This window comes from Diabrotica undecimpunctata, chromosome 1 (genome assembly GCF_040954645.1).
Source record: "Diabrotica undecimpunctata isolate CICGRU chromosome 1, icDiaUnde3, whole genome shotgun sequence".
NCBI classification, from domain to species: Eukaryota; Metazoa; Arthropoda; class Insecta; order Coleoptera; family Chrysomelidae; genus Diabrotica; species Diabrotica undecimpunctata.
Genome location: NC_092803.1, coordinates 41980579 through 41996397, shown reverse-complemented (window position 1 = coordinate 41996397; position 15819 = coordinate 41980579). Strand labels below are relative to the sequence as shown.

At 34.7% G+C, this 15819-nt stretch overlaps 1 protein-coding gene across 1 annotated transcript in view; it reads right to left on the bottom strand.

The window, feature by feature from the left end:
* Positions 1-3569: 3569 nt before the first annotated feature.
* The window catches only part of LOC140438774 (trypsin-4-like), a 31062-nt gene continuing 18812 nt past the window's right edge, over positions 3570-15819 (bottom strand). Inside the window, exons 4-5 of the mRNA XM_072528423.1 lie at positions 15383-15591; positions 3570-3880 (exon numbers count right to left, since the gene is read on the bottom strand). Of these exons, the coding sequence (XP_072384524.1) occupies positions 3633-3880; positions 15383-15591 (457 nt within the window). The 3' untranslated portion in view covers positions 3570-3632. The remainder of the gene's footprint in view (positions 3881-15382; positions 15592-15819) is intronic.

The window sequence follows — 15819 nt, the reverse complement described above, 5'->3', positions numbered from 1 at the left end:
TATTACCTAGCAGCCTTATTGCTCCCACTTGCTGCGTCTGTGTCCACCACGTCACCGAGCCATAGTTATCATGGGTCTAATAACCCTTGTATATAACCATAGAGTCATTTTGGGGTTAACTCCCCAGTTCTTACCTCACATACTTCTACATCTGCCCAGGGACATAGTAGCTTTCTGTGTGGTTTTCAAAATGTGAGTATTTCATGTAAGCCTATGATCAAAATATACCCCAAGGTATTTTGTTTCTTTGGCAAATGAAATCTTTGTTCTTCCCAGCACCGGTGGTTTTAGGCCTTGTAGTGCTGTTTTTTTGGTGAAGTCGACGATTTGTGTTTTCTGAGCATTGACTATCAGTCTCTCTTGTTTACACCAGTCGTCAACTATATTTAGGGCTGCTTGCATTATCTCAGACACCACCTGAGCAAACTTGCCCCTGACAACGATTGCTTATATCGTTAGCATATCCTAGCAGGAGATTCAAGATCCATTTGTCCAAGCAGCTGTAATTTAGTTGCGGTTTGTTGCTGTATTCCGTGTCAAGGGATTTTGATAACAGCATTTTTGGGGGCTAAATGGGCATACATGGTTTTGAGTGAAAATAGTCAGCTGAGTTTAAAGGAAGGAGGAGTTCGTCTTAAGGCGCTTACACATCTGGCGAACGTATGTGGCCAAAGCCTTGTGACCAAACTTTTCGGTAAGTGTATACGCTCAAACAAACGATAGCAAACGCATTTGTTTGCATTCGCTAGAGTTAGCTCACTGGGCGGTACATCAAAAGATAATTGAAGAACGACTTCGTTTGGCTATGTTTAGTATGTACGCTTCCGAGTAAAAGTGTCGAATGTCGTCTCCATTTTGTTTTGATTTTCTAATTGGCAATAATGGAATGGACTAATTCTTCTTGTTTAAAACTTATTGGTTTATATGGAGAGCGGAAAGTTTTATGGAATCCAGTGCATAAATATTACAAAAATAAAATAAAGAAAATGGATGCGTGGAACGACATCAGCAAATAACCATTCAAAATCAGTAGACTTCATTCTACAAAAATTTTGAAAAAGCCCCGTATTCCATTTCAGATGTTAGCTCATTAAATAAGTCTGTTCCTCTATACCGGCTTCTGCTTTTGAACAATGATATTGTCCACCACCGCCGTTTTCGTCCATTTTTGCGAGGTTTTCTACAGCTTCGACCTCTGTCTCACTAATAATAATATACAACGCACTTGCAATAATTATATCCCCATCCGATGTCATTTTTACAATTTACATCAAATAAATAACTGCCGCGTCACGAATCGCCAAAAACATCCGCGAAACTGATCGAATGGCGAATTCGTTCGTTGTAATGTGGATGAAAGACCAAATTTTCCATCAAACGTCGAAAACATCGAATAAATTCGGTCGAAGGGCTTCGGTCACATGCATTCGCCAGATGTGTACGCGCCTTTAGAGAGTAGTTTTCATTACCTCATGACAGGTGACCTTCCATCTTAGCATAGGTACTGATTTTTATGAAAAATATTACATATTTGCTGTGGTATTCTTCATATTTTTTACAATTCAAAGTTATTTTTGAAACATTCTTTTCGAAGATTGCTATTATGAATAGGTACTTCATGTTTTCGATCCAAGTATCAGCTGGAAGTTTGTATTCATTACGTGTTTGCTTAATCCAACGTAATGGTTGTTCACTAATACTATTCTTTTTTATTTTCTCCCGTGTGAAAAGTTCGTTTATTATTTAGTTCTGTAGTTGTGGTGAATGACGATTATGATGTTTACTAACAGAAACTTTTTTTTCGAAACGAATTTTGCAATAACAATTTGCAAGCGTTTTTATGGTATCAGTTTATTCATAATGAAGCCAGTATCATCATCTTTAGGTCGACGATCCTTTGTAGATCCTCGAATCGTCATCTTCTGATTTTTAATACCCGTCAATCTGGACTTCATCCAATCATCTAATTCGCAGTCGGCCTCTGCTTCTTCTTCCTACAGGTATTCCTTAGGTAAGCTTTTTAGGGATCGTGTTGTCTGGCATTCGTATTATGTGTCCAGGTCATTTGAGTCGCTGTGTTTTAATGAACGTTGATCGAATGAACATTCAGAATGAGGTAGTAAACCAAATAAATAAATTAAAATACTTTGATAGCTGTAACTTAACATTTTCACTGCTTACAAAGGGACGGTGTGATTTACTGCCTTGCTGAAATTGTACAGCTTCTAATACTACGATACGAGGTACCCCGAACGGGGCCACGCGCACCTGGAAGTTAACCGACGTGGCCCACATCGGGGTCACGCGCATTTAATATGTTAAAGCAGTGTCACCAACATACAAGTAATAGACATCGGGCCCTGATTCTATTTCATTTTGATGTCGAAATTTAAAAGCGACTACGTCATGACAGTCGCAATCGCTAGCGATTCTCATTCATTTCGATTGTAGTTAAAACTGGGGATATTTACTTTATCATTTTGACACTGCTGAAAATTTGGGTTGGCCCTCTTGTTTATTAACTGCACAACGCTTGTTAAATGTTTGTTTTGTTTACGTTACGTGAACGTCTTTTTTTCTTGTTTGAGTTGTTAAATCATATAGTGGCCATTCTCAATTATATTTTGAATTGAAAGAAAATGGATGAAAAGGCTGTCGGTGATCGTGGCACTAAATTGTCTGTGGAGAAAAAGGAAATCATGGTGGCTTTTTTGAAGGATCATGCTGATTTTGCTAAGGGCAAACTCCTTGGCAATGATGGCAAGGAAAGAAAAAAGGCGATGTAGGAGATCCTTAAGTTATAACCACTAAGGTTAATATAACCACTAAGATTTGACTTAGTGGTTATATTCTAATATATTTTTAAATTTACTGCAGCTTAGTAATACTTACCCTAAAAATTTTGGATATCCTAGAGGCATAAACACCCTCCTCCAAATATGGTTCTAATACCCTTATCAAATAATTTGCAACTTAATTATTAAGCCGGAATTGCTGCCTAAATTGAGCATCACTTAGTGAAAAAGGATTTTGAGTATCCCGTAACATTCTTCTTATCCTCCGTTGTGAGCGTCGGATACATGGACGTATAAATATAGATTTATACGTCCATGGTCGGATATCTATCCTCTCTAATTCCTCCAACACCAGCAAATGTCCGTAAAACGGAGCAATATCAGTTTTCCTTGCAAGAATCAAAACACAACACCACCTAAACTGAACCTAAGTTCACTTCTCCCAGTCCAGCCAGTCATGTCAGATTAATTTCGACTCGAAATGAAATTTCAACCACTTTCTTGAAGTTGAAATTAATTTCGATAAATCTAAAATTAGTGACGTCGTTTGGTTAGTTCAGCTGAAATTCACAAGGCTCGCAAAGTCGCATTTCGACGTCGCCATATTAATTTCGACATGTTTTGAGTAGAAATCTCAATTAGAATCAGGGCCCTGAAAACTACTACTTTAAATGTTTGAAAAATTAAATATTATCGTAATCATTTTACATGTCTTCCTACTTATTGAATAATCTTTAGTGAAGCAAAAACATACATTATGAATAAAAAAGGTCCTTAAATGTTAAGGTATAGTTTATTTATTATTACTTCCATATTCTTACAATATTAGTTTTAATTCTATGCTAAAGTTAGTTCTTCGTCAATATTTTCCTGTATCCATGAAATATAGGGACTGACTTTAGTATAAACAGCGATAGCGTTGGTGGGATCACATAAATTAAGGGCCCAAGCCGAAATCGCTTGGACAACTCCGTCTCGGACTACAGGAGCAGTCCCGTCACCTACACAGGGTCCAGGCCCAGTACATACCACACTGTTATGATATTCAGGAAGGTCGTATTTCTTATTAAGATAATTCAAGCAGTCTGAAAAAAACATATTGGGTCAATTAAGTTATTTACTAGACATAAGGGTTTGACAGTTGAAATGTGTAGTATGAGATACTAAAAAATACTTTAATCTAGGGATTCATCAGTTTTTTAGTGGAACTATTTTTAAATAAATAATCAAAACGTAAAACTCATTATTTTGCTTATAACTTAAAAACTTCTCTACTTAAAGTTTTGACGTCACAAACAATTTTCTTAGAAAAAAAATATGCACAAAATGAAATATGCTAAATTAAAATCGGTTAATAAACAAAAAAGTTATTGCAAAATTAACTCCCAAATACTGTTAATAACTTTTTTATTATTTAATTAAATTTGTTTAAATATACCTGAACTTGAGGTGGAAAGACCGAACAACAACAACGAATCCTAAGCTCTTAAATATAACTTAAATATACCTGAACTTGGGATGGAAAGACCAAACAACAACAACGAATACTAAGCTCAGATCAATCCCCTTATTTTTTCCATTGCTACATACTCAGCTGAAACATGGACACTTAAAAAAATCAAAAGGAATAAGATCGAAACCTTCGAAATGTGGGTCCATAGAAGAGTGCTACGCGTGTCCTGGACAGAAGATAGAATCAACCTGTTAATTCTGGAAGAGCTTTATATAAAAGAAATCCTGTTAAAAAAGTAAACCGAGCATGCCACATAGCTAGAAGAACGGGGGCCATGGAATTATTGGTAGTAGAAGGAAAGGTAGAAGGCCAAAGACCAAGAGGAAGATCTACAATACGAGCAGACCAAAGGAAGACTCTGGTGGGAACATCCCTACATGAAGCCGTCCATATAGCACAGATTCGCAGCCAATGGAGGCAGCAAGCTATTAATAATTATGTAGAGTGTCACCACACCCTGACAAGGGCTCAAGGAATGAGGAAGAGCATATTAAAGATTCTTTCCATGACTTGATCCAACGAGAATGTGAAAAAACAGATAGACATAACGTCATCAATTTACTCGGCAATTTTCACGCAAAAATTGGAAAAGAAGCGCTTTATAGGGTTTTTGCGCAACAACACAGCATACATGATCTAACAAAGCTTCAACTAATGTCTACCAGCCCAAGCTCAAAATCTGATAATTAGCAGCTTTAAGTTCCTCATAAATAGGTCCATAGGGACACCTGGGAAGTCTCAGATAAGTAGTATGAACTGCATAAATTGATCATGTACTAATTCCAAAGAAATGGGCCTCGTCCATACAAGACGTACGTTCCTGTAGAATAATAAATTGCGACTATGATCAATTTTAGTTATTATCACTGTAAAGCAAAGAATTAGCAATATCTAAAAAGCTGTGGGATATAAGGAAAAAAATTTAATATAAGTATACTAGACAACGAAGTAAAAATCTAACAGAATATAAAAATGTAATAGAGGAGGTATTAAATAGAGATGTAAATCTGTATTTAATTAATCTAATCTCTTTTCACATCAAATAAAAATATTAGGAGTAATAGGAAAAAAGGAGAAACATCAAAACGCAGATTGGTGTGATGTTGAATGTAAATTGATTATAAGGCAAAAGGACGATGTTGTGAGAATACAATATTTAGAACTAGGAACAAGAAGTAACAAGGAAAAGTACAATATCGACAGAAGATAGGCAAGAAGTATACAGAAGAAGGAAATGGAAAAGTACAGTTTAAAAATAAGAGAGATAGAAACGAGAAATTAAAAAAAAAAAACAATACAGGTGCAAAAACAAAACTATAGAGATGTGAAGACAACTAATAAAAAGTTTAAATCTAGGGAAAGTTTTTGTAGGGATAAAAAAGGAAATATTCTGAATGATGATAAAACCATTCTAAGAAGTTGGAAAGAACATTTCCATGAGCTACTAAATCAAGCGAATGTAGAAGATGTGGACAATGTATCTGTAGTTATATCAGCGGAGAGAGAAATTAATTGACCTTCCAAAGATGAAATTGTAAGAATAATAAGTTCCGTTAAAAAGAATAAGGCACTTGATACTAATACAATAACAGCTGGATTAATAAAAATGGAGAACCAGTACTGTGGAAACAAATACATGGATTAATCACCCAAATGTGGGGTGACGAAACAATCGCTGAAGAATGGAAATGGGGCCTTATAAACCACATTTACAAGAAAAGGAGAGAATGCTCCAACTATTAAGGAATTATATTATTAAATGTATAATACAAAGTCTCTCCTATATACCAAATTGACGCCCTTTGTGAAAGAAATCATTGGTGCATCATCATCATCACATACTAAGGCAAGTACTAGAAAAGAGCCACGAATACAACATCGAAATAAACAGTCTATTTATAGATTTCAAACAAGACTTTGACACTAATAACAAAAAAAAAATATATAAAAACTTGGTGCTTATGAGAATGCCCAAAAACTAGTCAGATTGGTACCTATGTCCTACTTTACTAACACCAAAGCAGCTGTAGTAATACAAAATATAAAGACTGACAACTTTGACATCAATTCCGGTGTAAGACAAGGAGTTAAATTTATTGTTAAACCTGCAAAAAATAGCTGCATAAGTGATTGACGTCATGATACTTAGTCGTAATGAGTCAACATTAAAGATGACTTTCGAAGATCTTATTGAAAAAAAATTTGTTAACTTCTAAAATACTAAGGTAAAATTCGAAAATACGAAGATTGTACAAAACCCTAATAAGATTCATTGTGACCTACAGTTGTGAAACATGGACCTTGCTGAAAAAAGACGAAGATGTCCTAAAAAGTTTTGGAAGGAAAGTGCGTGAGAAGATTTTTGTGCTTAAACACAACAAATTAGAAAGAGAACAATTAATTAATTAACAAAATTATAAAACACTCTAAAATACTGGAAGAATGGAGAACTAGCGAATTAGTTCGACTATTAAAAGAAAAAAGAGATAAGAACAGTCAGAAAACGAGAAAACTACAAAGGTATGAACTTTTATAAGAACTAATGAATCGGAGGATAAGTTTAGCACATGAACAATAGGGTTTTTGTACCCTAAGGTCATATACAGATGCAATATTCGTCATAAAGCAAATTACTCAGAAATCATTAGAGTATAATAGACCAGCATTTATATGTGAAAAAAACATTTAACAAAATATGACTTAAAGATGTAATCCATCTTCAGTGTAATAGAGAAATTCTCCTAAATATCATAAAAACTAGTTTACACATCTACCAAAACAACAAAATGGAAGTCACAATAGATGGACAACTTAGAGAACCTATAGACATAGGCAGCGGAATAAGACAGGAAGACGCATTAAGCTCTATTTTCTTCAATTTAATCCTGGATGAAATCATGTAAACATGTTTTTCTAAGTATTTTTCTAGTAGTTTCCCCTGCGATAAAACCTGTCTTCTTTCCATGCTGTTCGAGAGAGTTCAAGAAAGGTTACGTCCGGGTCGAGGGAACTCTGGAATAACGGCTGTTTAATATATACAGAGGACATTTTTATTTGAAAAAAAGGTTAGTCTGAATAACTGTATCGAGTTTGAATTGTAACGCGGAAATGTATATAAATTAGAATCGTGTAAATAGTGTAAATAAATTATTGCAAGACTTTATATAAATTAATTAACACTTTAATAAACTAAGTGTTAGAACATTTTATAATAAATAAACTTAATAAATTAGACATTTAGATAAAAATAGTTCAATAGTCTGCAAAGACTAGTCCATGTATTTAAAATAAGAGCAAAAGAATTTAATATCATAATCTCAACTCAGAAAACTAAAGCAATAGTAATCAGCAAAGAATCAATCAGATTTAAAATATAAATCGATGGCCTCAATATTAAATAAGTAATGGAAATAAAATGCAATGGAATAATATATAAAAAACTATAAATAGTTTTGTTTACTTTGGTTTACTATGTCTGGCCTTAACAAATTTTTGTATGATTTCATGCCAATAGTTCTCGATGTTAATGTCATTTGAATTTCATTCACTATATATTAGAAAGGTTACGGAGATAATACACAGACATAAATGGCAAAAGTTGCTCGCTTATTCATGAATAATTTCTAAATTTACCTAGATATATCCAAAGGAACGATTAATAAAATATAAAAACAGTTTTGCAAGCTTGGACATGGTAGATAGATTTAAAAGGAAGCTGCCAATGCAATAAGTGATGATACCAAATTGGATAAAATTCTGATTCTTGGGCAAAATACATATACTTGTAATCAAAAATGTGCCAAATGTTAGCCATTAATAAATTGCTCTAACACTAAAAATGAAAAAAATGCCAGGGTCAAATAATATCAACTCAGCAGTTATGGAAAATGATTTTGATAAATTTTAATTTGTGAACAACTGATGGCACTGTTAGATAAAAATGTGAATCAATCACAAGATTGAGGTTTTGTTTTTGATGAGTGCATCTTTACACTTAACGGTCATTCTAATAATTACAATTGCCGATATTGGTCTATGCAAAATCCTCACTAGATAACAGAAGAACATAAAGGGTTAATTGTTGGATAGAAATTGTTGAAGATCATATGATAGGTCCCTTTTTTCATTGAAGGTAATTTATTTAGCAATAATTGATTTAGCACTGTTTCAAATGCAGTGCCGTCTTTGAAAAAATTGTATCATGATCTAGTAAACCCACAAATTTCAGCTTATAAGTTGTGATTTCATCAAGATCAATCAATTAATATCCGGTAGTACATAAACCGCGTATTTCCGTATTTCCAAGTGCAAAAGCATTGTATAAAAAACTAAACAGCTCGAGTTAGCTGACTTGAAAAGGCGAATAACACTTGATATATTTTGTCAGCCACGCCCGAGATGTTAAGGAACATTAGAAGAAACTGATATTTATTTTAAACATCTTCTACATTGATATTGACAATAATTTTATTTGTTTTTGTTTTTTTCCTGGTGATAATTTGGGATTATAATAAGCGTCGGGAAATTCAGTCGGTCTCTCCTTAACGATACACTCAAGGGTTTCCAGTAACATATTGATAGGAGAGGTAGGTCTGTAAGATTCCACATCGGTATAGTGTCTACTCAGTTTGGGCAACATAGTGTTAGCCGTTTTCCATGGGGTAAAAAAATGGCTGAGTGTTTTAGATATGCATTAATGGTTTTTATCAAAATTGTGATTATGTTATAGACATCTGCGATTGATATAATAAGGTCCAGAATTATTTTAACCGGAGCGGCAATAAAAACGGTCTCTGTATCCCGGTTGTGAATATGGTCCATGTTATGGCGGATTTGACATTAAGAGTGTACTTCAGACGAAATACTTTGTGTAGGTTGTTGTATTCTGGGTTGTAAGCCAGAATAATGATGATGATAATTTGTGTTAAGTTTAAATACATGATCACAGTTTGGGTTTTGTGGGGTTTGGAACTTGATTCTCGAAGCGACTTTTTGAAAGTTTCATGTTTTCCCTCTTTGAAACTTGAGCTTGTTTTAGAATTTACCACTGTTTCTATAGTTCGGTTTAGAGTAAACATCTGGCCACTGCAGTGGCGCACCCAGAATTTGTTTTAGGGGGGGGGGTTTTGAAATTTTTTTATGCAACCTCCATGTTGAGTCCCTACAATTTGGGTTTTAGTTTAAATTCAAGTACTAAAGATAGCAGTTCCAAAGATTCAGGTATCTATTATCCTACCTACCAACTAAAACCACCCTCTCTTACTTATGCGCAGTTGACTGTCGCACGTACCGTACTCCGAAAGTGGGATGGCCACTGTAAGGCTGACGACATTTTTGGAACACTCCCTTCTCTTATCTAGATCTTATCTATTGTTCTGAAGCTATTTTCTTGTGGCATTTTAAAGTAATTACTATTTTAATGGGAATAAGCCAAAATTGAAGGTTAAAATAAGGTTATTGACGTTTGACATTAATCGAACTTGTAAATACAATACATTTTGAAGACGGCTATCGCCGTATTCCCGTTCTCTTCCGGGAATCCTCCCGGTGCAAGGCATGCTCCTCCTCCAAACCTGTCGATTCCATCGCTCTTCTAATTCCTTCATTTCAAGAGCGTCGAGGTCTACCTCTCTTTTTTCTTCCAGGGGGCTTCGATTTGTGAAGATTTTGGGGCCAACGTTTGTCAGACATTCTCAATTGATGTCCAAACCATTTTGAACCTCTTCTTTCTATTCTGTCAATGACCGTTTCTGTAGCATTCATGTTATTTCTTATAGATTCGTTAGTCTTCCTTTCCTGCCTTGATATTCTAGCACTTCTTCTCAAATAATCCATTTCAACTGTTAACAATCTTCTCTTCAGGTCTGCATTAATTGTCCATACTTCAGAGCCATAGAACAAAGAACTGATTCAACCATGGTTTGCCCTATTCTTTTTTTGTTCCTTTTGGAAATGTGGTGATCCCACCATAAGGAGTTCAGACATCCTACAATTTTACGTCCCTGATTACTTCGTGTTTAATTTCGGTTTCTCCCAAGCCGTTCTTAGCAATGAGTGGATCTAAATATTTAAATTTTTTCACTTGTTTGATTTCCACGTCCTCGTCTATCAACACTTCAAACCTTGCATCTGAACTGATAATTAAGTAAATATTATGTTTTCTTCATGCTGACTTGTAACCCCCATTTTAAATATTCTCTCTACAGACACTTCATCATAAATTCTAGATCATAAGAATCTTGAGCTAGGATGACTTGGTCATCCGCAAAGTTTAGGGAGAACAGTACGTCATTTCCTATGGGGATTCCCATTCCCTGGCAGTGGTTTTTCCAATTTTGGAGGGCTGCCTCAATATATAAATTAAACAGTAAGGGTGACATACTGCATCCTTGTTTTAGTCCTTTAGTTTCTTTTATTGGCTCTGATAGTCTATATCCGATTTTTAGGTAAGTAGTGTTATCCCTGTATACTTCTGTGATTATTCCTAAAAGGTATGGACTAATGTCGAGTTGTTGTTAAGCTTGCCACAATTTTAGTCTTGGAACTGTATTATACGCCTTTTCTAGGTCAATGAAGGCTAGATGTACTTCTGTACCAACCGCTATTCTTTTTTTATATTAATTGTTGGAGTATAAACAAGTTATCAGTGCAAGATCAAAGATCAAAAATTCAAACGTCAATAAACTTATTTTAACCTTGAATTGCGACTTATTCCCATTAAAATAGTAATTAGATCTTATCTTTGTCATTAGCCCGGTTGGTATTTCTCTTCTTCTTCTTTCTTTTTAATGACTGCTTGGATGTAATTGTGAACACTATTCCATCCCTCCATATTTCCCGTCATCTTTACGATCATCTCTTACAGTCACAGGGTTCATACCTATTTCTTTATACATTCTGTTTCTCTCCACTGTACATCTATTACACTCCAGCATTGTGTGAGTAACAGTGTCGGAATATTCGCAGTATAGGCATTTATCTGCATCTGTCTTTCTGAACCTATGAAGATACACCCTAAAACAGACAATCTACCCAGTCCCTTAGGCTCGGGATCAGCATCTTTGTCCACTGAGCAACATCTTCCTTGTTGTTCCACTCTTCTTGCCATTTTTCCATTAATCTTTCCCTTTCTTTTTTTTATAGCTGTTGTCAAATGCTTTCTTCTCCCATAGAGATGTCTCTTTTCTTTTCTACTGCTCTAACACATGCAGAGGAACACAACCCGTGATAGTCCACAAGGCCGCCGCAGATACAGTCCTGTAGGCGCATGCTACTCGCAACAGACTCGTTCTGTCTAATTTTTTATAAGCCTAATATTAGGTATCTATATCTAAATATAATGAAAAATATTATTAATTATTGCGTATTATACAATAATTATTGTGTTCTAGATATTTAAAGTGGTAATTTAATTATTCAATCAGCGTTTTTGATTTTTTGTATTGTGTGTGAAAGACAAGTTACATTTTTCTACTATTCTTTATATATTGTTTACTTTATATGCCCTGGGGGGGGGGGGGTTAACCCCCAAAACCCCCCCCCCCCCTGGGTGCGCCACAGGGCCACTGGCGATGCTGCGGGATAAATATTTCCCCTTTTAATTATGACGTTAGTGCTTTGTCCTTGTTGCACTTAAGTAAAAGCAGTATTTCTTGTTTTATTGTAACAAGGAAGCATTTTGAAAATGCCGATGAGAAGTAGCTTATTTTTTTTTGTTGGAATGGAGTTAGCCTTTCGTATGATATTTTCATTTAGGATTAAACTCCTGTTAATGCTTTAAGTTATATTGAGTTCTATTGATATACAGGTAGATTTTCGGTTATGAATTTTTTTTAGCGGTTCAAATTATTATTGAATCGGTCATTGAATCAGTATGTCAGATCAAAAAATAATAACCACATAAGCAGCACGCAGGAGACCCGTGTGGTCAAAATCATCATCATCATTATCATCAAGCCTTCATTTATTACATCCACTGCTGGGAATAGGCCTCCTTTAAACTCTTCCAATATTTACGATTTTGTGCTCTTTGTTGACAATTTTTGGTGATACACCTGATGTCGTCAGCCCAACGTGTAGGTGGCCTTCCTCTACTAAGTTTGTCTGCTCTTGGCCTCCAATTTGTAATTTTGCTCGTCCATCGTGAGTCGTGCATTCTCGCTACATGGCCTGCCCAGTCTCATTTTAGTTCCGCTATGCGTTCCACAGCATCAGCAATACTGGTCCTTCTTCGCAGATCTTCGTTTCTTATTCGGTCCCGCAACGTCACTCCCAACAGAGACCGTTCCATTCGTCTCTGTGCCACTCTCAATTTCAAAGTAGTCTTGGTTAGAGTCGTAATTTCCGCCCCATAGGTTATGACCGGTAATACGCATTGGTCAAAAATTTTTCTTTTGAGGCTAATTAATATGTTGGCCCTAAGTATGTCCCGCAGTTTTCCAAAAGTTGCCTACGCTACAGTAATTCGTCTTTGGATTTCGCATGTTTGGTTATCCCTGCTGATTCTTACTTCATGACCCAAATACAATTTTTATAATTTTTCGTAAAGAGAATTAAAAAAATTGGAAAAATTATATAAGGAACGGAACCGCAGACAACTACCAAATATACAAACTGCAAAGAATCAAAGTCAAAGATATGGTACTAGCAGCAAAGAGAAAAGTTTGGAAGAATTCGGAAACAAGATGAAAGAAGACTACCACTCTAACGAAAAGTTATTCCTTAAAACCCTGAAGAATTAAAGAACCGAAAAGGCTCCACAAACACCAAAGCAAATAAGGGACAAAGAAGGACACTTACTGCATGACAATGACCACATCCTAGATAGATGGAAGCAATATTTCGAGGATCTACTGAATATCCAAAACGATGTAGACATTATCACAGAAGAACCAGAAGAGGTAGAACAGGAAGACCAAAATCAAGACGAAATAACTATGGCAGAAACAAAAGAAATCATACAAAAGCTTAAGAAAGATAAGGCGGCTGGATTTGATAAAATCACAGCAGAAATGCTTAAAAACATGGACGACAAGGGCATTGAACTACTAAAAAAAGTATGTAATAGGGCATGGAGTTAGAGTCAAATATCAAAAGATTGGGAAGTGGAAGTTATTCTACCCATTTTCAAAAAGGGAGATAGACGCGAATGTAGTAACTACAGAGGAATAACACTACTAGTAAATAGAGTATAACATATAACATATAACATATAAAACATTACTAGAGAATACTAGTAAAACGTCTTATACAAGAAGTTGATTCTAAAATGGAACAATCACAGAAGTATCCAAGATCACATTTTTACTACAAAACGCACGGAATTCAAGCACTGAGTTATATCAAGCCTTTATAGACTTATACCTAGAAAACGCATTTGATAGTACTCCAAGGAAGGTGATTGACATATGTTTAAAAAAGAAAGGTGTAAAAATCAAACTGAGGTAAGCCATTATGAGTATATACAGACATACAAGGAACAGAATCAGAACCAATAATGTGGAATCCGAAAAGTTCATAGTAAGTGAGGGTCTACGTCAAGGAGGAGTCCTAGGCCCCATACCGTTCAACATTATCTTGGATGACATAATTAAAGAAACTAGAGCAAAAACATTGAAATTGTATGCCGGACATAGAAATCTAGAAGCAGTATGGATGTCTGAGTGTGCATATGCAGACTATCTAGTGATATTTGGGATAAATGAAGAAGCACTCAATCGAAATTTACAAGTATGGAACGCTGCACTAATTAAACGAATTTTGAGGATCAATAATGAGAAGACGAAAGTAATGGTATGGGGAAAAATCCAAAACAAAGGAAGATAACACTTAACGGAAATACACTTGAACAAGTCGATACTTACAAATACTTGAGAGTACAAATAGAGAACAGAGGAACTGAATAAACTGAAATAAGTTCCAGAATAGAAAGTGCGGCTCGGATGTACCACGCAATTAAAAGTACGTTTTTGTCAAAAAAAGAAGTATCCCAAAAAACCAAAGTGACTATATACAAGACGGTGTTCGTGCCGATTTTAACTTTTGGTAGTGAAAGTTGGACACTTTCTGATAACAATAAAATATTGAAAACTTTGTTTTCAAAACTTCCACAAAATTTATTTTAAATTCTTATCACTACAGCTGTTTCGGCTGATTGCCTTTCTCAAGTGATCTGTTTTTGGCATGGGTTTACACTTTATAGTCTCTATACTTGAGAAAAGCAATCAGCCGAAACAGCTGTAGTGATAAGAATTTAAAATAAATTTTGTGAAAGTTTTGAAAATAAAGTTTTCAGTGTTTTATTGTTACATAAAATGAATTTCCATCAAGTAACGGTCGAATCCATCAATTACTTACTGATAAATTAAAATCGAAAATACAGAGCATAGAAATGAAGTTTCTTAGAAGAATAATGGGTATAAACAGGTTAGACAGGATTAGAAATGAGACAGCCAGAGAACATCTTAAGGTCCAACCAATTATTAAAAAAATTGAAGAAGCCCAACTGAGATGGTATGGATAGATGGTTAGAATAAATCAAGAAAGACCAGTTAAAAAAGTATGGGAAGCCAGAACACAAACCAAGAGACCAAGGGGCAGGCCAATGAAGACATGGGATGATAATGTAACCTAAATTCTAGAGACACGAGGAATCAGCAAAGAACAAGCAAGAAACCAAGCAAAGAATAAGAAGTAATGGAGAAAAATTGTACATGCAACTAACTAAGGACAGTACACCCGACACCTTAGGGTAAATGGGTTTAGGATATATATATATATATATATATATATATATATATATATATATATATATATATATATATATATATATATATATATATAATTTCTCTCTATTTTTCTTTAATTGGAAACCAAATTAAAATATTTACGTATTATACTTTTTTAATAATAAAATAAAGTGATAATATGTATTAGAATTTGAAAATTAATTTAATCATTTTTGAAAATATTTCAGAGCACCTCGAGTTTTGGAGGTGTGTATAGGTTTCTATCTATGACAACAAACTTAGAAATAACAACTCAGACATAACTATAAATATAAATTTAAACGTACCTTCTGTATTAACTACTTCAACATTAATTGCTTGTAATCTGATACTGTATAGTGAATTATAGTCTGGTGCTCCATATCCTGACAATAATGCTCCACCCTCAGATACGTTGCTGTAAGGTTGTGGAAGTGTTGCAGGTTGTACCATGTCGTTTAAAACAAATGGGGTGTCTACTTTAACCAATCCAATGTTATAGTCACTCTCAGCTATACTGAAAAATTATCAAATATTAATCAAACATTTAACAGCTGGCTATTAAATACATGATAAAATAAGTGATGGATTCGACCGTTACTTGATTTAAATTCATTTCATCTAACAATAAAACACTGAAAACTTTTGTTTTCAAAACAGAGCAGTTTCGGCAGAGTGCCTTTCTCAAGTGATCTATTTTTGGTATGCATTTACACTTTATAGTCTTTAACTGAATAAGTTGAGG